This window comes from Podarcis raffonei, chromosome 3 (assembly GCF_027172205.1).
Source record: "Podarcis raffonei isolate rPodRaf1 chromosome 3, rPodRaf1.pri, whole genome shotgun sequence".
Taxonomy (NCBI): domain Eukaryota; kingdom Metazoa; phylum Chordata; class Lepidosauria; order Squamata; family Lacertidae; genus Podarcis; species Podarcis raffonei.
The window spans coordinates 86,673,137-86,695,927 of record NC_070604.1 but is presented as its reverse complement, the minus strand read 5'-3'; the positions used below and the strand labels follow the sequence as shown (position 1 = coordinate 86,695,927).

At 43.9% G+C, this 22,791-nt stretch overlaps 2 protein-coding genes and 1 non-coding gene across 5 annotated transcripts in view; 2 read left to right on the top strand and 1 right to left on the bottom strand.

Annotated features, from left to right (window-relative positions):
* CCDC167 (coiled-coil domain containing 167) overlaps nt 1-7,667 on the top strand; it is a 35,559-nt gene extending 27,892 nt beyond the window's left edge. For all 3 annotated transcript variants that reach the window (XM_053382921.1, XM_053382919.1, XM_053382920.1), the window contains 2 exons: nt 1,389-1,441; nt 6,449-7,667. In XM_053382921.1, coding sequence (XP_053238896.1) covers nt 1,389-1,441; nt 6,449-6,552 — 157 coding nt within the window. In that variant the 3' untranslated portion in view covers nt 6,553-7,667. The remainder of the gene's footprint in view (nt 1-1,388; nt 1,442-6,448) is intronic.
* Nucleotides 7,668-8,505: 838 nt separating this feature from the next.
* Nucleotides 8,506-22,791, bottom strand: part of CMTR1 (cap methyltransferase 1) — a 36,158-nt gene continuing 21,872 nt past the window's right edge. The window contains exons 19-24 of the mRNA XM_053382914.1: nt 20,573-20,664; nt 19,994-20,062; nt 18,782-18,829; nt 17,628-17,740; nt 17,019-17,127; nt 8,506-10,267 (exon numbers count right to left, since the gene is read on the bottom strand). Of these exons, the coding sequence (XP_053238889.1) occupies nt 10,066-10,267; nt 17,019-17,127; nt 17,628-17,740; nt 18,782-18,829; nt 19,994-20,062; nt 20,573-20,664 (633 nt within the window). The 3' untranslated portion in view covers nt 8,506-10,065. The remainder of the gene's footprint in view (nt 10,268-17,018; nt 17,128-17,627; nt 17,741-18,781; nt 18,830-19,993; nt 20,063-20,572; nt 20,665-22,791) is intronic.
* LOC128411668 (U6 spliceosomal RNA) lies at nt 13,906-14,012 on the top strand. Its single transcript, XR_008329876.1, has one exon. It is a non-coding gene; the product is annotated as a U6 spliceosomal RNA (small nuclear RNA).

The window sequence follows — 22,791 nt, the reverse complement described above, 5'->3', positions numbered from 1 at the left end:
GGGTAACTCACAGGCAGCAGATAAGGTAAACCAGTATCTGGACTATACTATAGATCAGTGTTTCTCAACGTTGGGTCCCCAGCTGTTGTTGGACTACAACTCTCATCATCCCTAGCTAGCGGAACCAGTGGTATCTATTCTAGAGCAGATCTCTTTGTGATTTGTCACGGATTGGCAAGGGCTTCAGTAGCAAAACCTAAAAAGCTTTCCCACTGGAATTTGATTGCTGAAAAACAACAATTGGAGAACAGTCAGCAAGAAGGATTTATGAGCTTCCTTCTTTTACTGATCACAAATTCCTGATCTTATACCTAGCATAAGCCTGCCTGTCTAAGCTACCAGTGGCACGTAAAGGTTCTAGCAGAAATAAAGTAGATCCCACAATCCTGAAGTCTGCCCACCCCGGAATATAGTTGAGACCTGCAGATGGGGGGAGTCACACGATGGAAGTCCCTGCATTTAAAACAAACAAAACAGGCTAGGCTAGAGCCCTCCTCCATGCCATGTCAGTTTTTGCATGGACAGCCAGTGTGGTGTAATGGTTAAGAGCGCTGGACTATGACCTGGGAGAGCAGGGTTTGAATCCCCAGTCAGCCCTCAACTCATTGGGTGACCCTGGGCCAGTCACCATCTCTTAGGCTAACCTACCTCACAGGGTTGCTGTGATGATGAACTGGGGGGACGGGGACGGGACCATGCACACCACCTTGAGTTCCTTGGAAGAAAAGGTGGTATGTAAATATAATAAAAATAATGATATGAGTGGTGCCCACCTGCAGTGATACAGTCCAGACACAGTTTGTGATAACTACAGAGGCCTTAAAGTCTAGGTGCCAGAGTACCCTCTCAGCCAGCCGTGGGGAAGATTTTACAGTGGTACCTCGCAAGACGGAAAACTCGCAAGAAGAAAGAGTTTTCTGTTTTTTGAGGTGCTTTGCCTGACGAATTTCCCTATGGGCTTGCTTCGCAAGACGAAGCTTGCCCGCAAGCTCCGGGGATAGTGGGGAAGCGCAGTGCGCCTTCCCCGCTGTCCCCGGACCTGTTCTGAAGGCTGGCGGCGGGGAGAAGATCGCTTCTCCCCGTTGCCAGCCCCACTAGCTCCGGGGAAGATCGCTTCTCCCCGCCGCCAGCCTTCAGAACAGGTCCGGGGACAGAGGGGAAGTGCAGCGCGCCTTCCCCTCTGTCCCCGGACCTGGTCTGAAGGCGGTCTCCATAGGAACGCATTAATTGATTTTCAATGCATTCCTATGGGAAACCGTGCTTCACAAGACGAAAAACTCGCAAGAAGAAAAAACTCGCAAAACGAATTAATTTCGTCTTGCGAGGTACCACTGTATTTCACTGTACAACTTTCAGAATATCTAATAATCATTCTCACATATTTGCAGAAAGTCACTGGAAAGAGAGAGAAATCTGCTAGCAACCAAAGCTGAAAATTATGGTAAGGAATGAGTAACTTTAGAAACTGCTTTCCCCAAAGACATATGATTAATTCACAGGCTCATGAGAGGGAGGAGCTGTGAAACTAAAGTAATTCATTCAACTGCCCATACGCTCATGGAAAACTGTTTTTTAATGCGGAGATCATAAATGCCTTCCGAAACAGAGTTCAAGCACTCCTTGCCAGAATTTATGTATTAGAATTCTGCAGTAAAACCCCTAATTTTTGCAAGAATATACATTTCCATTTAAACAGTGTAAATTAAGGATGTTGACTATTTCAGCTTGAAAAGGTAAAATGAGAGCAGAAAAGCAATGGGTAAATAAAGACAGGGGAAGTGGATCATAAAACAGGTTGAGGGGTTGAGGTGGAGAATGGCTGCAGATAAATGATGTTTGCTTGCCTAGGGTTACCTAGCAAATGCATGGCCGAGGTTAGATTTGAAGCAGGTACCATATTTTTCGCCCTATAGGACGCACCGTCCCATAAGACGCACCTAGTTTTTTTGGGGGGGAAATAAGGGGGAAAATTTTTATTTCCCCCCCAGGCGCGGGGCTGAGGCGGGGGAAGCCCGAGCTTCCCCCGATCCCAGCCCCCAGAACAGGCAACTCTCCGCAAGCCGTGGGAGCCCAGCACCGGGCTCCCGCGCCTTGCGGAGAGCTGTGCGAAGTCTGGGCACGCTGAGCCCAGCGCGCCCAGCCTTCGGCATGCAGGCAACTCTCCGCAAGCCACGGGAGCCCAGCGCTGGCTCCCACGGCTTGCGGAGATCTGCGTGAAGCCTGGAGAGCGAGAGGGGTCGGTGCGCACCGACCCCTCTCGCTCTCCAGGCTTCAGCGAAAGCCTGCATTCACCCCATAGGATGCACACACATTTCCCCTTCATTTTTGGAGGGGAAAAAGTGAGTCCTATGGGGCGAAAAATATGGTACTTTCTGTCTCCCAGTTCAGACACTCCCAACCCACTACACTGCTCCAGGGGAAAAGTTACTCTAAACTCAAGTGTAGCTTGGACTTTTGCAGTTGCCCAGAACAGGTGTTGTTCCTCTTAACTTTAGTGTCTACTGTTCACTGAATGCCACTAATACATTTAGCCTCTTTTCCAAGGTGATTTCAATTTTTAGAATTTGCTGAACGTATCACACACATATACACTTAAAAATCTGCATCATTCAAAGAGAGAATTTCCCTGAAATGGAGTCTTATAAAGCCAAGGTTATTAATTAACCCTCTTTCAGACACAGTAAGGCCAAATCCTACACATCCTGAAAGAAATCCTTCTTTTTACTAATAGGAATGCAAAACAATTTGTCAGGTCACAACATTTCTCTTGTTCACTGAGAGAGCCGATAGCTTCGTTAACCATTTCGCTGGCTTGGCTGATATATGATGTAATTCTTCAGGCCTTGATTTGTTTGGTATACAAAAGAGGAAGCAATTTTGCAATTGCTAGACTTCCAAGTTCTGGGTGCCCCCTGGTGTGAAAATAAAGGTTGCTTGCACTCCCATTAAATACGTTCTGCATCAAATGCAGAGTAGCCTCTTCATAAGAAGATGGCCCTTAAGGAGTCGCTTTTGTGGGATCTCTGAAGAAGGGCAGGAACGTAAGTGCACCAGAAATAATGGGGATGGGGCAGGGGGGAAGAGTTTGGATAAAGCCTTTGGTCAAGGAGGCTCTGACCATTTAGCAGCACAGTGACTGTTCAATTCAGACTGTGGTTGTAAACCCTGCCTCTTGGGGCAAAAAGGAAATGACATGGATAGCTGCAAGGAAAGGCAAGGGCAAAGTTAACAGTGAGAAACAAAGATTGCCATCCCCACTTAAAAGCCCTGGCATCAAGGAATATGGTTATTGGTTGCTGGGAAAGGAACCAAAGTATCTTCCTTCCCTTATTTGCCCCCGCAGCAGGAAAACTCAATTCCCTGAACACCCAGTCCTTAGTATTCCACGACTGCATTTCCTCAAGTAGTGCATACATCGTACTTGAAATTGCTGCATGTATGATATCATGGTGACAGCAAGAGTGGCTATTGGCCATATCAGCACTGGGGCCGAGTGACATACTTCCTTCCTATAGTTTTTTTCCCCAATGTGATTTTTAAAAATGTCTAGCTTCTTGGCTAGAGATGGAGGGTTTCTGACTGTACTTCTAAGGCCTTTTAATATACAAGAAAGCAAAACCCTAGTACGGCAACCTCCTTCGCGCTTCTGCTACGCCATGTTGCAAACTTTGTTCTTAGTTGTCTCAAAGAAAGGGTGCAAAGAGGGAGCCCTCCTTGCAACAAGACTACTGCTTCCGTTCCGTTAGTCCGTGCTACTATGGCTGAGAGCTACTTCAAAGCTCACTCTTTCTGCTTGTGGTCAGGAAAGCCCCTGATAATTGCTTCATTAGCCCACTATCTATCCTTAGCTCTTTAGGTTGTGCTGCCACCTGCTGGCTTGTTGTAAATCTCATTTGCTCCAGAGATCTCGCCCACTCTCTGGATTTGAAAATAACCTCAGGACCAGGTCTATCAGAAAGCCACTTCACACATTGCACTGCACAAAGTTGTACATCTAAAGGTTGAAATGGGCATGCGTGTGCATGGTAGCATGCAAGTAAACTATTTTAGGGAGCTGTACTTGGCTGCAGTTATTCCCTTTTTATATTTTAAGGGAAACCTTAAACAGGTGAAATGGGTCCCTGGTGTTAGAAAGGACGCAATGAGATCAAGTGGCCCAGCTTCCAGGACCAAGTTGTTCCACTATTATCCATGATAGATTCCTGACAGACTCTTCGAAAAACTCAGAGGAAAGACATTTCACCACCTCCCTGCCACAGAACACAACTGGAAAATTCCTCCCAATGTCTGATCTAAAATATTTCTCTGCCTTCCTGATGTAGTTGATCCTGTTTCTAAATAGCCAGCATGCACGGTTGGTCAGTGAAGGGAGCAGTGCCCCATAAGAGCACCATAGATGCTGTGAGAACTAGCCTCCAGTCAAGGGCTGAAGACCTTTCCGCCCCATTTTAATGCAATGGGCTCATCTCAGTTAAAGCCGTCTCCCTGGGGAGCTAGCAAATACAAAGGGACATCCGCCTGAGCTGTCGTATTAACACCTGAAACTTCCCATTAAAATTATACTCCTCTGGCAGTCGCACGCTGAGCTGCGCTCTGACCTCTGCCGTCGCTGCAGCCAGCGACAATGATTCTGTTGTCAAATAAGCAGTCGCTATGGTCTAACCTCTCGCAGAAATTACAAAAGCGCCGAAATTGCCTCTGAAGAGGCTTGATTGCTGTGTAGCAGCCCAAGGTAGCAAGGCAGCTGCGGCACAGCTATTGAGTAGGCTCTCAATTAAACTGGAGCTAGCTTTCTTAATGTTACACTTACACCCCACCTTTCCTCCAAGGAATTTAGGGCAGAATACTTCATCCTCACAACCACCCCACCGAGGCAGTGCTAGGCTGAGATGCCCTACATTGCCTGGGCCCTCAGGTCCGGGGAATGGCTAAGATGGGAACAGTTGCATAGAAGCTGGCAAGCAACATAAATTCCCCTGGAACCCTCCGCCTTCTTTAGCCAAACAGCTGGGGCCACAGATGGGCAAAGCCAGAGACAAAACTGAGAGAAGCAATGAATGCAACTCCTACCTTTGTACAGTAGACTACACTCTAGCCACACAAAATTCACACCGCACACATCGCCATCCAGGCAGTAAGGCAGCTGAAAACAGCATTCTAGCTAAAACATTGGCGCAGGATCAGCGAGAGGCAGGCTGACCAGGGCCACATCAAGAGGGTTGCATCCAGTCCCTCAGACCGCAGTTTCCCATCCCATAATTCAAACTAGTCATACAGTTAGGCAGAGAGGCACTTTCCTGCCTCGACTAGTAATTCCTTTTGAAGCAGCAGGTTTCCACTGGCTCAATACGTTCAATGACACAGAGGTGGATTGAAGTAAAATGTTTGTACGTGTCAGTAAAGCCAGCTCATATGTCGCCATGTAATTGTTTTAGGACTACATAGCAAGCATTTTGAGTTACACAGAGCTCTTCTGCAAGCAGGTTTATGAAAACTAGGCTTGAAACTCAAGGCTTCATAAGAACCTTAAGCAGGACTCTAAAAAGATTTGTGGACCTCCTTTAAGAACCTTGAGTAGGAATATAAAGATTTGCGAATATCCTTTAAGCTCCTTATCCTACCTCCTAAGCAGCTGGACTAAGAAAAAGCTACATTTCAACCATCTGGGATCTGAATTCAATGAGCATGCTGCTGAGACATAACTTTTATTCTCACAAACCAAAGCAATCCCACCATCATAATTCCTTTTGCAATCATTCTATGGGTTAAACGAGAGCACCACATTTGGTGGTTGTGCAAGAACTGCTTTCCTTTTTCTGCTCTCCAGTTATCCGTAACAGGATTAAGCCGAAGCCACAGGCTGATTGCAAAAGTCAGGTTGATGCAGCAGGTTGAGGGATATTTTATGCACCTTGAGTTTCCCCCTCTAAAAGAGAGATTATTTTATTCAACCTTTGCAAAATTTACAAAAACATCAGGCAGAGAGATAAAATGAAAGCTCAGACAGTGCTTTATAACAAGGCCTCTAGACTCTGCCATGCCCCTCATCCAGGCCTCTTGTTCTTCTATGTCAGGCCCTGTAATACACTGCTTCTGCTTGTAAGAGTTATCCACCTGCAAGTAAGGCATGCAGCTGAGAGAGGGAGAGCACATCTACCTATAATGGAGAAACGCAACCACATTCTAAAAAAATATATAAATGTTTAAGGCAATAGCTTAAAAAACATTAGAAGGCTTAAACACCGCCAGTTCCACAGCAGTAGAGGCACGAAAAGAAATGGAACAGGCCTCTCTTAGATGAGTGGCTGTTTGGGAGAGGTCTAAAATCCAGTTTTTATCAGGCTCACTAATGTGGTGAGACACTGGAGCAAGAAAACTTGATTTCCCCCAAACAGGGGTTGTGGTTGATTTTGTGATGAAAGTAGCACCTGTGTTTTTCTCTTTTCAGAGAAAGAACTGAAAGCACTTCGCCATGAAAACCGCAAGAATGCAGCCCTCTCAGTGGCCCTCGTGCTGCTTCTTGTCGTTATTTACACTTGCTGGACGATGTAGCAGATTCTGCCAAGATCCCCTCATGACGTGACTGTGATAACCTCTTCTTTCCCTCACCAGACTGTCTCGAGGGCGTGATCGGCTTTCCAAGCCAGTGCTCTCAAGACACCTCCAAATCATAATGGCCTCGGCAGTCCCTACTGTTGAAGTATGAGGAAGATTTTGGAGAAGAGGCTGAAGTATGGTTGGAGCCGTCCCGTTATTCTGTGGTGAATAATCAGTAATGCTGCCATTTCCTGTTCTTAAGAAGCCACCTGTGTGTAATCAGTCCCTCAGATTGTTTCAGTAGCTCAAGCATTTTGAAAATGAAACTTTTGCCACTGCAAAGCTTTTCTCCCATTCCCCCCATTCAGTAGACACCAAGCCTCTCCCTCTCGTCCTATTTCCATGGTCCTCAACGCCTTCCTTTCCCACTGAGCAGCATAGGTGGAGCATCTGGGAATAGTACAGGGCAGAAGAATTTCCTGGGGTTGGCAAAGGGCAAATAAACTAATTCCACAATTTGAATAAATACCATCCTCCCGCTTGGAAGAGGATCTATCTTCTGCTTCTTAGCTGTGACTAGGAAATAACTGCGCCAAGAATGAAGGCTGTGTTGGTTTATATGTTTATAATAATGGGACTCATGGAACGGCCCATCTTCCACTGATCAAAATGAGCTTGATAATAAATCCTGATAATGTCTGTATGGTGGGCACACGTTGCCAGGCAGAGCTGAAAAGAGCTACAGTCTCATGGAAGCCAACAGCGTATATTGTCCATGGCTTATGTTAAGCTGTATTAATACTCAGAGTCTCTCTCTTACTATTTCTTTACGAAGTGTTCAAGCCAGAGCAGTTTTACCCTCCCTTTCTTGGGCCACTTTGTATACACAGCAGAGCTCTGGGAAATTCATCTAAGCCAAGAACACAGCACATTTCTGAATTATAAGGATTGTATTGGCGATGCACAGACAAAAAGGGAAGAGGAACAAACACAAATGGTACACAGCTTCACAGAACACATTGTGTAAACATTCCTTTCAGCAAGACATTTTTGACCACCTTCCCCCATGGGCTGGTATGAGAACAGGCAACAACAGCAGGTTGCATTATCCAGGCCCAGTCTTTCTAATGGCCTTCCATGATCTGAACTTACCAAGAGTCCATTCCCCAATACTGGAATTAAGCTGTTATAATGTTCATTAGTGTCAGGCATGCAGCCTTTAACAGATCTTGAAATGTCTTGGAGAGCTGGGCTCCCCAGCTAGTGTACTTTGCAATGGAAGAATCTTGACCCCACAAGTGGCCATTAGATCTTTTACCAACACCATTTACTAGCCCTACGACAACAGAAATTAGCTGTAACGCAGATGAATTAAGTGAGGATAGACATTTCTGAAATCATTCTACCCCAGTATTCATACTTCCCCTACCAATTGCCCTCAAATAATATAGACTAATATCAGAGGAAGTCAGGTTTTATAATAAAATATTTCTGAAATATTCTATGCCAGCAGGCAAGGAGGTTCTGAGCTAGAATACCCACTGTTAATTACATGTCTCATTAGTCTCGTCTGCTGTGTCATATTGGGCGCAGGGGAGAAGGCAGCTCAAAACACACCATGCTGTTCTACAAAACAAGTACTTTCAGAAACCAATGCCATGAAGTTCAAATTAAAGGAGTCAGAGGTTATTTATTCACCTTTGTCCCTTCCCACTTGAAAAAAAATGGATCAAGCACTGCCCTACGCTCTACCCAGAGGATGATCCCGTACGTATCAGGAAGGCAATTTTGATTTGAAATTTGCCCTTTGCCTGCCACAATTGCCCTGAAAAAGCAGAACCTTGGTGTTGGCATCACCCCTTGGCCCCAGCTGATGTCCCTCCAGTATATGGAGTGGCCTCCTCCTCATGCCTGATCAACAGAGACTTCAACAGCTTGCAACTCCTGTTGCCGTATGCCAGTAAAGGAACCTCTGGTGGTGCAAAGTCTTGATCAAGCTAGACAACTGCTTAAGCTACTGCTATAAATAAAGTATGAATGTATGTGAACCTTGTGACTGAAGAACAGCAGGCTTGAAGGCCATGCCTAATAAAAGCACAAAAACGGTCACAAGATTTAGGTTCTGCTTATAAGGAGGTTTCTAAAGGGTTTTGTGGAGTGGTGGTGCCTTGCCTAGTACCTCCCCACAGCGGACTTGGGTGTCCCTTGTTAATGTCCTGTTCTGGGTGCTTTGCTATCAGGGTAGAGACTCAGATGATGCCTTCAATTGCAGGAAGCTTCGCAGATTTCTTAAGGCACAATCTAGGCTACCCCTTAAGTGGACGCTGTCCCTTCTTGCCAACATGTGCAAATACTTCCGTGTCTTCACTGCCTCCATAGTCTTTTGCAGTGTATTAATGACTGGCTCCCATTAGAAAATGCAGCAAAGGTTTTCCTTCCATCTCAAGCAGAGTCGCAACACGGGGAAGCGCCATCGTGCCCCTTCAAGCTAGTCTTTTGTTCTCAGCACACAAGAGCTTAAGTGCCAAAATACAGGCCAGAAAAGCAAAGGTTACTTTTCATCGTCATTGCAGGAAAGGAAAAGAAAGAAGATCCTCTGTGCCATCCTTACAGACGGAATTTTTGATCTAAACGTAAAAATGCTTTCTGGTGCTTATTTTAATAATTAAAAAGGCCAAGGGAAAGTGGCCTATTTAGAAGAGGGCTGGCTGTTACCCTGGAAAGATCAAGTCCAGATGGTTCAACCAAACCACATGCTTCTTGGAGGCCACCCATCCTCTAAATTCCAAATCTTCCCAACTCACTGAACTCAGTGAAAAACACTAGGCATGCCTCAAGGATTTCAAAATGGAACTGCTTGGGGTGACCCATTTGCATTACTGAAAGTGGAGGGTGGGAAAACACAACAAACTTACTTTGCATAGAAGCATGAAATCCAGCTTTCAACATAGCCACAAGTCACTGTCGGCAGTAACTACCCCTGAACCATTACAATCAATACCTCCCATTTGCCCAGTTTTCGCCTCTCGAGCACCCAGAACTCCCTAGGCATGAGCCACAAGCCCAAGGAAGCAAGTGCTGCAAGAGCCAAACTTCCCAGTGAATTCACACCAGGCTCCTAAAGCAGAGAGGCACCATAAAGGACAAACTGAGGCCTTTACAAACCCCACTCTTCCCTCCAGCTACATTGTCTCCCACTCTTACAAGCACGACCGAGGAGCTGTGCGCATCCTCTTGCTCGCTGTGCCATCTGCTACGTGGAGGCCAGGTGGTCGTCGCCCAGGTGGGGAAAGCCCTAGAAAGAGATGGTGGGGATCAATCCAGAAGAATGTCTTCTGCTCCAGGAATCTTACCTCTGTGGTACTTGCAGGATAAACTGCCCGGAGCAGATATTTATGTACAGAGTTAGTTTGCAGTCGGAAGCCATTTCCCATTTGTTTTGCACTGATTCCCCTACCGCCCGACCAGGCTTCCTTGACCATAGTTTTCCTCCATGGCTCACTGCAAGCAGCTGGAAGAAACTTGATTCTAATCAGCTGCTGAAGATTCCAACCCAGGCTCATTTCCTGTCCCCCAGGACCGCGTGAGGAGCTGGTCGTAGGGCGAGTGGAGTCTGATGAAGGATAAGACAGCGTCTTTGGATAGCTTCTCCGAATTGTCCCTTTTTTGAGAGTCGTGCACTCTGACGCCTTCACCCCACTCCCAGAAGAGGCGACTGAAGTAGCAAATTCTGTGGACAAAGGCAGAAATCAGCACAGGGAGTTGGACCCAGGCAGTTGCAAACAGTTGCATATAGAAGGCCCTCAGTTCTATCTCTAGTTAAAAGAGTCCTGGATTCCAGGCAAGGACCTCTGTTTGTATCGCTGGAATGGCAGCAAGCTGAGACACAGAATAATTGCCAGGTTAGCTGATCTGGACTTAGAATAAGGCAGTGCTTTCAATTCACTTTCATAAGGCACAAAAAGGCTCCTTTTAAAGGAATGTAGCAGAGTGCATTAAAAAGAAAACCAGAAGGATCTCCAAGAAGCCCAGATTATGTACTGAATAATCTCCAGGGATTTTTCAGACTGACCGCATAGCAAAAGAGCTCAAATGCTGTGCACAGCTTTATACAAATTAGCACATAACTTCTAGCTGTTACATTCTTTTGCAAAATTTCCTATATTTGGGTCTCCAAGCATGATTCATTTGTGCCTTTGCTACAACTGAGGGTTAAGTATGGGTGAAGAAAAAGGAAGAAAGCAGCAAAATAACTGTTCATCTGAACTGTAGCTCTTTCCTCCCTCCCTATGTGTGTGCGTTTATGTGTGAGACCATACATAAAGTAAGCCCAGTATAGAAGAGTTTGCTTCACCTTCAACGGCAAGAACCATTCTGAGGAACTGGTGGTGAAGTCCCATCTCTTGAGCCTGCCTGGCCAGAGGGTCCAGTGCCAAAGAAGGGATGGGTAGGGTGTTTGGGTTTTTTTTTTTACGTGGGGGGGCACAACAGAATGATGAGTAGTAGCCACAGGTGTGGTCAGTAACTTCCTTCACTTCTGGAAGTCCTATTAGAAGCCTGATATTGACATCTTCGGCCAATCTTGGCCGCTTGTGCAATTGGGCTTCCCTCTCCTCCCGCTACATGCCCCCTAAATTGGCTTGAGGGGAGTGTCAGGAGGAATCCCCCCTGAACAGCACAAAAGGGGAGCAGAGAGCGGGTCTTTCTACCCAGAAAACTGGAATGCTTGCACAGACAAAATGATGGGAGGAGCACAACACTGAATTCCACCTTCAAACACCCCACAAAGTCTAACCTTCAGCTTCCACGGAATAGATACGGCTGATAAGGTACTTCAGGTGTAAAATGGCCACATTTACGTGTTTTGTCTGTGCTGATGATGTTCGCATTACAGCAGAATCAGCACAAGAGAGAGGAGGGATCTTTTGCCAGCTCTCAAGTGGGAATATGAATCTCAAGCTGAACATGCAGCCCCCAAGTATCAAAAGCCTGTCTGCCGGTCATGTGGCCAAAAAAAACCCCTGTTTGCTCCCTCTACTCTGATGCCTTAAGAGAAAGCCTAATCGATAATTTCTGCAGGACCCACCAATTAAAGGACTTGCAGACTGCAGACACAGACACCACAGCCAGGTGTACAAAAGGTTGTCTTAACAGAAACAGCCTTATTTTTGCCTCAAGTCAAAGCACTGACTAGAAGGGGGAAATCAATGCCTTTGGTGTCTGAAAGCGGGGGAACCCAACACACACAGAGCCAAAAAAAATTTAGACTTCTGAGGAGGTGAGGAAAATGAAGTACCCTTAGCAGAATCTATAAAAGAACTTACAGGAGACTTCTGAAGAGTCCAGCAACCAGAATGGAAACCGCAGGAGCTGCAGCAACTCTGACTGCTCAGCAAAACTTGACATTTTAGATAAATAAGTTTTGTACATTCTGATCTTTTTAAAAAATCCTCTTGGAGCAGCCTCATTGATCAGGTCTCTATTCCTGCCTGAGCTCAGGTTCTCCTCCTTGTTTAACAGTGTTGTCATACTGGAGAAAAAGCAAGTAGCTAATTGCCGGAGACAAAGCGGCCTTCGAGTCCAACAATTACTGGCATTTAATATTCACAGCCTATTTAGTTGCACTGTTCTGATATTAGCATTGTGACAAGAAAATATATCAGTGCCTAATTACAACCGTATTAGAGTTCACAAATGATAATGCAAAACATCCATTATCAAAGTCACATGTAAGCCTCTTCCTTCCCACTGTTTTCAGAGCCAAAGTTATGCTTTCTGCAGAAAATATGCAATATGAGGAAGGGAAAGGAAAGAATTCCTGAGTTTCTGAAAGAAAGTAAGATGCTGCTTACTGGCTGCTTAGCATTTGACAAAAAGAAGTTCAAAGGGCTCCCACAGTTTCTCTAAAACTATTCAGTGCAAGAGAGGTGGAAAACTAGAAGCGACTCAGCAGGAGTTCCCAGGGGTCAGACACGGTCAGGCCTGAGAACGAGGCTGGCTTTTTCTTAGGATAAACAGAACTCCTGAGAATGAGCCTCTCATTGTCTACATAGGAAAAGGTAAAGGGACCCCTGACCATTAGGTCCAGTCGTGGCTGACTCTGGGGTTGCGGCGCTCATCTCGCTTTATTGGCTGAGGGAGCCGGCGTACAGCTTCCGGGTCATGTGGCCAGCATGACGAAGCCGCTTCTGGCGAACCAGAACGTCGTTTACCTTCCCGCCAGAGTGGTACCTATTTATCTACTTGCACTTTGACGCGCTTTCAAACTGCTAGGTTGGCAGGAGCAGGGACCGAGCAACGGGACCTGACCCCGTCGCGGGGATTTGAACCGCCAACCTTCTGATCGGCAAGTCCTAGGCTCTGTGGTTTAACCCACAGCACCACCCGCGTCCCTCCATTGTCTACATAGTCCATGTTTAAAAAGCTGTAAGCACTTCTGCTAACCCAGTTTGGATAAGTGACAATTCTTCTGTGTTATATGTAGTACACATCATAGATTCAGCTTTACAACTAAGGACTTCTAATCCTGTGGGCAGGAATATAGCCTCCTTTATGAATGGGGGGTACAGTTTATGGAGGGCTGAAATAGCAGGCTTACATCAACGAGATGGGACACTAAGGGGGCAGGCAGGGCACCGAAGGGGGCTGCTATACTAAGATGAGTAAAGGTGAAAACTTATTCCAGAAAACGAGAGAAGAAATAAGCTTTTAGAAGTGTGTGTGTGTGTGTGTGTTTTGGGGGTGGGGGAAAGAATCACAAAGATGCAGAGCAGCAAACGGGTAGAAGGAAGAGAGATGGACAGACATTTTGGCCCTCTGGTGAGCATTCTTGTGCAAGCTGAGTTCACAGGAGAAAGGACTTGGGGGGTTGCTAATTTCTGTCCTTTCCTGCTATGCTTCTGCAGAAGACACCTTGTTTGTTTGTTTGTTTGTTTGTTTGTTTGTTTGTTTGTAAATTTGTATACTGCCCTATACCCACAGGTCTCATGCTTCTTGCCCATCCTGCAGAAACTCAGCTGCAAAGCAGATACTCCTCTTTTCCAAGTTCTCTGCATGTGCCGCAGGAAGTGGGAAAGGTTTGGGGTTCACTAGCAACTGCATATAATGGCTTAGACAGAAAGCCATCCAAACACCTGAAGCCTTGGTAAAAGTAATAAGGAGAGCCTTAAAGACAGAGAAAAGCAGTATGAAAGAGCTAGAGATTAAAGAACTTCAAAGTAAGAGGGCTCTACATTTTATACAAAAAACACCCACAAAACAAAACAAAAGCAAACAGAACAGAAGAAAGCGGAAGCATGGCTGAAGGAATGCGCAGAATTTGTAACCATCTAATGGCTGAAGGTGGAAGACAAGAATGCCAATGAGAAGGTGCTCGGTTCGGCAGCACATATACTAAAATTGGAACGATACAGAGAAGATTAGCATGGCCCCTGCGCAAGGATGACACGCAAATTCGTGAAGCGTTCCATATTTTTTTCAGAACAAACGGCTAAATTAATCGTAAATAATGTGGTTACAGATCAATTCAAGATAGAAAAAGGGACACGACAGGGATGCCCAATTTCCCCTTTGCTCTTTATATCGGTCCTAGAGGTTTTGCTGAATATGATTAGAAGGGACCGGATGGTTAAAGGTATACAGGTCGGAGCTAAACAGTTCAAATTGAGAGCATTTGCAGATGATCTAGTTTTGACACTACAGGAGCCAGAATCTAGTACTAAAAGAGTTTTAGAATTAATTCAAGAATTTGGTCAGGTTGCAGGGTTCAAATTGAATAAGTTAAAAACTAAGGTTCTTGAGAAAAATTTAACACCGATTGAAAGAGAGAAGTTTCAGAATGAAACAGGACTGACTGTGGTTAAGAAAGCGAAATACCTGGGGATTAACATGACAGCTAAAAATGGGAATATGTTTAAAGATAATTATGAAAAATGTTGGGCTGAAGTGAAAAAAGATTTAGAAATTTGGTCAAATTTGAAGCTTTCCTTGTTGGGTCGAATTGCAGCTATAAAGATGAATGTATTGCCTAGAATGTTGTTTCTGTTTCAAACACTGCAAATTTTGGACAAAATGGACTGTTTCAAGAAGTGGCAGAAAGACATTTCTAAATTTGTCTGGCAGGGCAAGAAGCCTAGAATAAAATTTAAGATATTAACTGATGTAAAGGAAAGAGGTGGATTTGCCCTGCCAGACTTCAAACTCTATTATGAATCAGCAGCATTCTGCTGGTTGAAAGACTGGCTGCTTCTTGAGAATACAGACATTTTGGATCTAGAAGGTTTTAACAATGTATTTGGGTGGCATGCATATTTGTGGTACGACAAGATTAAAGCACACAAAGCTTTCAAAAACCATATTGTCAGGAGAGCATTGTTTAATGTTTGGATTAGATATAAGGATTTATTGGAAAATAAAACTCCAAGGTGGTTGTCACCAATGGAGGCTAAGGCTCAGAAAAAACTTAACATGGAGGCCAAATGGCCAAAATACTGGGAAATTTTGGAACAAGAAGGGGACAGACTGAAATTGCAGAGTTTTGAGAAATTGAAAGATAAAGTGCGAGATTGGCTTCATTATTATCAGATAATGGAGGTTTACAATTTGGATAAGAAAGTTGGTTTCCAGGTGGAAAAATCTAAATTGGAAACAGAATTGTTAGAATCCAAAACTAAGACTTTGTCAAGAATGTATAACTTGCTGCTGAAATGGAACACCCAGGATGAGACGGTTAAATCTGTAATGATTAAATGGGCACAAGACGTTGGACACAATATTATGTTTGCTGACTGGGAACAGTTGTGGACCACCGGGATTAAATTTACGGCATGTAATGCCTTAAGAGAGAATATTATGAAAATGATATACAGGTGGTACATGACCCCAGTCAAGCTTGCAAAAATCTACCCGACAATAAATGTTGGAAATGTAAGGAAAACGATTTGCCCGACAATAAATGTTGGAAATGTAAGGAAAACGAAGGTACATTCTTTCACCTTTGGTGGACATGCCCCAGGATTAAGGCTTTCTGGGAAACGATATATAATGAATTGAAAAAGGTATTTAAATATACCTTCTTGAAGAAACCAGAGGCCTTTCTCTTGGGTATAGCCGGCCAAGTGGTGCCAAAGAAGGACAGAACTTTTTTCATGTATGCTACAACAGCAGCAAGAATACTCATCGCAAAGTATTGGAAGACGCAAGATCTACCCACTCTGGAAGAATGGCAGATGAAACTGATTGACTGTATGGGATTGGCAGAAATGACGAGCAGAATCCGTGACCAGGGAGAAGAGTCGGCAGAAGAAGATTGGAAAAAATTTAAGGACTATTTACAGAAATATTGTAAAATTATGGAATGCTGAATGATGTTGGATTGAAATTGAGTGGTTTCTAGCTGTAATGATATAAAGGAATATGGATGAAAAAAAGGGTTTGGATAGAAAATAAGGTGATATTATAAGCTGTAATGCTTTAAGTTAAGGATTTGCTGAACAAATAATCTGAAAAGGAATACAAGAAGGGGAGGTATGAGGAGGTCAGAGAAATTTGTTATTGAAAAGTATGTTTTATGAACTATATGTTTTTTTTAAATCTCTTTGTTTTTTGTTTGTATAAAAAATTGGAAACTTTAATAAATATTTTTTTTTAAAAAAAGTAATAATAAAAAAAAAGAATGCCAATGAGAAAAAGACAGCTACAGCAGATTCAAGGATTCTGGAGTAAGCAAGGGTTATTTCATTCTTGCTTCTGTCTGACTGCTGTGAGGTCCCAGAATTCAAAACCTGACAGGACATAGAACAGAAGCATAGGTGAGCCATACATCTCTGCTTTTGGTGACAGATACTCAAGGAGTATGTTTTGAATTAAGTGCAGGTATGTATGGTTCACCACTTCCTCAAAAGCCTTAGTGCAGTGCTGCCTTTTCTTAAGTCTCCTCGTCAGCTTCTTTCCTGTATCTCAAAGCCTTTAAAGTGAGAGTCTTTCCATATTACAAAGTTTAAGCTGTAGTTCTATTAAGGGGCCCAAGATCAAACCAAGAAATCTTAGCATCCTTTCAAAGATCCCCAGAGTTGTCTGGGGAAAACTATGATACATCAAGCAGTTTCAGGCCACTGTAATTCTGTGGTATTTAGAAGATCAAAAGCTTTCAGGGAGACCTATTCCTGACACAGACTCCAGACCCAGCCAAGTATACCAACTGTGGCATGCAGTCTAATACATGCTGGGTTACCTTGCCACCTCCTGAAGCCAACTATTAAGAGTACAATGAATTGTAAATCATGGTCCAGAACCCTCCCAATGTTTCCTTAGACAATAGAGCAAAGCTTGCGGTGGTAACTTCTGTGGACAATTTACAGGTCAACACCACACAGTTTAATGATGCTGGAGAGAGATCTATGCACTACAAAAGCAACATGTGCTGGTATGATCCCCCTCGTTGCTTCTAGATAAACTGGCAGTATTTTCTGGATGATACTCACTGAAATGGTGCAACAGATTCTTGAGGCAGTTCATACGTTGATTTATGTGTTGTCTTGTTGTAGAAAAATTTCCTATTAGAATTTTTGCTAACTGCCATGGTCCACGGATCTGTGGGGGAGAAAACGAGATCAGATTAAAAAGAGAAGAGTAACTGGACTACTGTAGAGTATTGCATGTGAGGCTGTCCTTAAGAGATGGTTCAGAAGCTGCAAGTGGTGCAGAATGCAGTGGCCAGAGTGCTGGTGGGCTCTGCGGGCTAAGCACATAGCACACCAATTCTTAAAAGACCTGCACTGGTTGCCATTGTGCTTCCAAGGCAAGGTCAAGGTGATCATGTTGACATACAAAGCCCCAAATGACTTGGGCCCGAATATCTAAATCAGGCATAGGCAAACTCGGCCCTCCAGATGTTTTGGGACTACTACTAGGAGAATCAGGATCCAAGATAGAATGGGAGAGGCAACTAACCAAATAGAGAAATGTACTCTCTCCGTTTTTTAAAAGCAAAAAATGGTCCATGTAATTGTTTTGACCAAAGCAGAGGTGCATATTTCATAGCTTGACTTTGACCATCATTGCAAAGAGTCCCTGAACAGAGAAGGACATACCACTGACAGTCCGAACGATGTACAATCCTGTGGGAACAAAGTGCCTGTCATCACGGCCAGTGTAGGACAGCCGTGGGGTTCCGCCTGAGCTCTTGATGATCTTCATCTCTAACCTACACCATCAAACAACCAGGAGACAGGGTGTTCATACCCAAAGTAACAAAAAATGCACAAAGCACAGGTCTCAGCAATGTGGCAAACAGCTGGATCCTGGGACTTGGTCCAGGAGGTGCAGTTCAAATCCCTAGCCAGGCATAAACTCCACTCTGGTCAAATTACCAACACAAATTCTTCTCTCTGTTAAAAGTATAATTGTGACATAATTTAGAGGGGTGTTGTGAGGATGAACAAGATAAGAAGGTTGTCGGCCAACAAAAAAATTGCTGCCAGGATCATGCCCCACCCCCAAAGGGAACTGGTTTTCCAGTAACCTCATGCTGAGCCTCCAAATCAAAGATGCATCTGGGACAATCTCCTTGCTGAGTGCTCTGAACACCCAACACTCTAAATAACTCCCAGGTGTCCTCCAAACTTTGGGGATGCAAAGGGAAAGGGGCAGTTCTTCCCCCCTGCAGCTCCACCGTTGGGTGGAAGCCTGGGGCTCCTCACACTCACCAGAGGCCTGCTGAACACTTTTCATGATGAACAAAATTGTGGCGCCTTTTAAAAGGGGACCAAGGGACTCTGAATATTAGAGAGACACAGAAATGGTTTAGAAGATTCAGCTGAGAGCTTTGTAAAGTACTAAGGCAAAGCAGCTAGAACTCTTACAGAATCTACAGATAGATTCAAGGCTTAAAATCTGGTCATTTTAGCACCATCTATGGATTCTATTGTGCAAAATATGAATGTGCTGATCTTTAAAAGCAGCCAGTATTTCTCCCACCAGCCAGCCACACAAGCAAGCCTCTTCTATGTCACATGGGAGAAATGGGCTGGATCTCTGCAGGGCTGGAAAACACAGTGTTGGAGGCTTGGCCATAAAAAACCTAACTAACTTCTTCCCGCTAGCCAATAAACATATGTTCCTTTTGGATAGGCTGATAAATCCTACCAGTAATGCAGAATTAACAATATTCTCTTTAAAAAACATCTGAGAAAGTCCAAATAATAACAAAATAAAGGCTGCAAATCCAGGATTTCTGAGGACTTACCTTAGAAAAATCTTTTCCATATCCTCTAGCCTGTATACCTCCTTCACTCTGTGGAGAAAAGTCCATGAGTGGAACAATATGCTGGCCACAACATCTAACTGTAGGTTGAGTTCCTACTAGCTCTTCAAAACTGCTGATGACTCTGCTTTTAAAAAAACTTACTCCCCAGGTGCTCTCATCAAGACTCCTAAAAATCTTAGACTTTCTATAAAAGGAAGTTTCTAGCCCTCATGATCGAGAAGTAGAATACTGTAATAAAGAAAAAAAACTTATCAAAGATCATGACTTCTAATCACAGAACTCTACTTATCTGAGCACTTCATGTCAGCAGTACCACCAGCCTTCTTGCTGAATTTAGATAGCTGAACAACTCGCTTGAGAAATAGGAGGTGTAACCCTGCTATTTTGTTTCAGCATCAGAAAAACACAGAATGAAATATTACACAGGTCCTATACAACAAACTTGATTCTGAAAGGGTGCTGTTGACTGGCAAGCTTTATGCAGGTTAAATTCGTTATCCAAAACAAAATTATTAAAACTGAAGAGGCACAACCACGCTTTAGGTAAAGGTAAAGGTACCCCTGCCCATACGGGCCAGTCTTGCCAGACTCTAGGGTTGTGCGCTCATCTCACTCTATAGGCCGGGAGCCAGCGTGACAAACTTCCGGGTCACGTGGCCAGCGTGACAAGCTGCATCTGGCGAGCCAGCGCAGCACACGGAACGCAGTTTACCTTCCCGCTGGTAAGCGGTCCCTATTTATCTACTTGCACCCGGGGGTGCTTTCGAACTGCTAGGTTGGCAGGCGCTGGGACCGAACGACGGGAGTGCACCCCGCCGCGGGGATTCGAACCACCGACCATGCGATCGGCAAGTCCTAGGTGCTGAGGTGCTGCTCTCTCTTGTGCCCTGATTTCTTTGCCCTCCCCTCCTGTCTTCATATAAGTTACAAACTAGACCCAGAAAGAGAACCACATCGTTTGGTCTCTGATTCTTCTGTCAAGGAGCTAAACCAGTTTATTTCAAGGATAAGCTCTTCACATATCAAACTGATCTGAAATGGTCTTTCATAGGAAACCATCCTCCCACAATCACTCTTGCTGGCTTCCTAACGTACAACTTAATGTGAAAATCCATCATGGTACAAACTACCTACAAAGTATTTTTAATTACAGCCCCAGAAGCCAGCAAGAATCCAAAAGACCACACTCACCGGATGGGGTTCATATCTGGCCGGCTAGGCTTAGAGACGGCTTTTACAAATTTCTCTGCTAGCTGAATTCTGCAACCAAAAAATAAGGATTTCTTTAGTTTAGCTTTCCTCAGAAATGGATTAAAGTCTTATACAATGGGGAGGCTACTCAAGGTAGTAGCATAACCAATCTAAAAATTGACTGATTTAATAGTTTGGCCCATTTAAGAACCAGATGCCTACGGGAAGCCCCAAAATAGGACAAACTATGAGTAAAATGTGGCTAGGATGGCATCTGAGGGCTGTTGGCTTTTTCTCATGAAAAAGGATCCCTTCTGTACTAGTATATTCCCAAATGTTAAGATCTGCTTGCTTGCTGCTAATGGAGTAGTGTTCTCAGCCACAGGGTTGCGTTGGCTAACTGAGTGGAGATCAAAAAAAGGCACACCGCATTCAGAATTTTGCTCTTTCAAAATTTCTCAAGTGTCTATTTGGGGTTATTCTGTTGAACAGCCGAGACTCTAGGTTAAGAACCCACCTCTCACACACACCCTGCACCCATCAAACTATATACACAATAATTTCCCGAACTCTGCTTACCGCTGATTGAAATGTTGTTCTCGGACATCACTACCATTTATCACCAGGGCATCCAGGATGTGGATGGCATTAATTTTTCGCTGTGCTTTTCCCTAGGGAGAGGAAAATCGGCACCTCACAAAGTGCTGCTGTATTCTGAGTGTGTTGCAAAGAATACCATCTGCATGCGCAACAGTTTCAGAAGTTATACTAAAAAAAATGCCTCTTTGGCTGCATGTCACGATAAGCTTGAAATAAACTATGGTTCACAGGAAACCAGGGCACACGGCTCCGCCATGTTGGTTTTGCTCCACCCTGAGCCAGGAAACCAACCACAAGCACTTTTGGTTTGCTTCTCCCAAACAAACTATGAGCAGTAAGCCAAGGTGGCTTCCACTTATGGTTTGCTTCAAGAACAAACTGAGTGCTGGTTCCAGGCTCATTCCTGGTAAACCATTGTTTATTTCAAACTATGGCTTATCATGACATGTGCATTGGGCTGTTACCAGGTTCTCCCACCCCAAATATACAGTTCCATAAAGGATACTGCACATGCTGAAGTCTATACTGTTAAAATTCACTTCTAAGATGTTTTAAAATTGTTCCCAAATACTGGGTAAGACACCACTAGCTTGTGGGGAAGTAACTGGAGAGCAAACCAGGGCAATGGATTGTGGGACTGTCACTTCTGGATCTTGAACTCATAGCTCACCCGTTAACAGATAAAACCCACTGGCCTGCTGCCTTAGGGGGTGGGGGAAAGTCAGGAATCTATGGATCAAATCAACCTTCCAAAAGAATGAAGTAACTGCTTAGCTGGTGGAGATCAGGGGGTTTCTACGCCAGCACTCCCAACAGTGGCTAACCAGGTAACCTTGCAAAGCTCGCAAGCAGGGAGTAATGGGAGAAAACACCCTTACATTTGTTCTCTGCTTTAAGTAAGCATGCACATATTGTGGCAGAACATGGAAATTCCATTCTTAACTGTCACGGAAAGATCTAACTCATTTAATCCTTTTAAAAAGCCATCTCTATAAGTTGCCAGCGCCACATCCTACAGTAGGAAATCCTTTAATTTAAGCACCGTGTGAAGAAATAGTACCCTTTGGCTGTCCCAATCCTATTGCTAAATCAATTCCACAGCATGAATCTGGATTTGAGTGTTTCAGAGATGGCAATTTTTCTCTAAACAGTTCATTATTTTACAAAGTCTCTTACGTTCTCCCGCCCTAAATGTCTGAAAACTGTTGAACACACATAAAACCCAGCAAAGCTGGCGACAGCCAACCACCTCCCAAAATGTTCCTTCAACTAAGCCTGACTGGATCTGAACAAATGGACTGTGTCAGAAGCTATGGAAAGATCACACAAGAGCACAGCAAGCATATTGCAATAGCTTACAAAGAGAAGGTAGCTTTGTGCCAAAGCGAGTATGTGGCTGAGCAAGGTAAATCTCCCTTTCTCTGTCTCACTAGGTGAACCCTGAACTGTGAATTAGGCTTTAAGCAGATTAAAATTCCATTATTTTAGGTTTTCCGAAACAGTGTCAAAGAGTGCATAATGGAATTAAAAACACTAGCATTTTTATTAGGATAAATTGTAACAAGCTTGATGGAAGTGGGAAATTTGGTCCCACGGTAGTTGTAACACACAGTGCTTTGTTCTCTGTTATGATTTTAATATTGTTCAGACTCTACTGTTGATCGTATTCACTGAAGTTCATTTTGCACTTCATACTGTTTCTAACACATCTTTTTTTTAAGTATAAAAAGTCAGAATTTCAGCACATTGTTTTTATTCTTGAACTGTTTTATCTTGTTCTTATTAGATGAAACTGATTTTACTAATTTGAACAATTTTTTATCATTTTGTGTATGATTTATTGCTTTATCACTTGTTTGCCACCTTGGGGCTCCTCTGGGAGAAAGGGCAGGAGATTGATTGATTGATTGATTGATTGATTGATTGATTGGAAAAATTGTGTCAATGCCTTGATTTACCTGGACTGAATTTTTAACTTATTTTATAAGGATTGGTGTTCCAATTACTGGTAGTTAAATTTTGTTTGCTGCTTGTGCACTAGTCTCAGGAATGCTTACATTTTTTCATTCACAAATATCCCCTGCAGAAAATCATTTATCCCTTGAATAAATTATCTTCTCTAAACTTTGTGATTAGTGACTAAAAATAATAACAATCCCATAGCAATATTTGTTCTCCAAGCTTGGTAAATTGGTAAG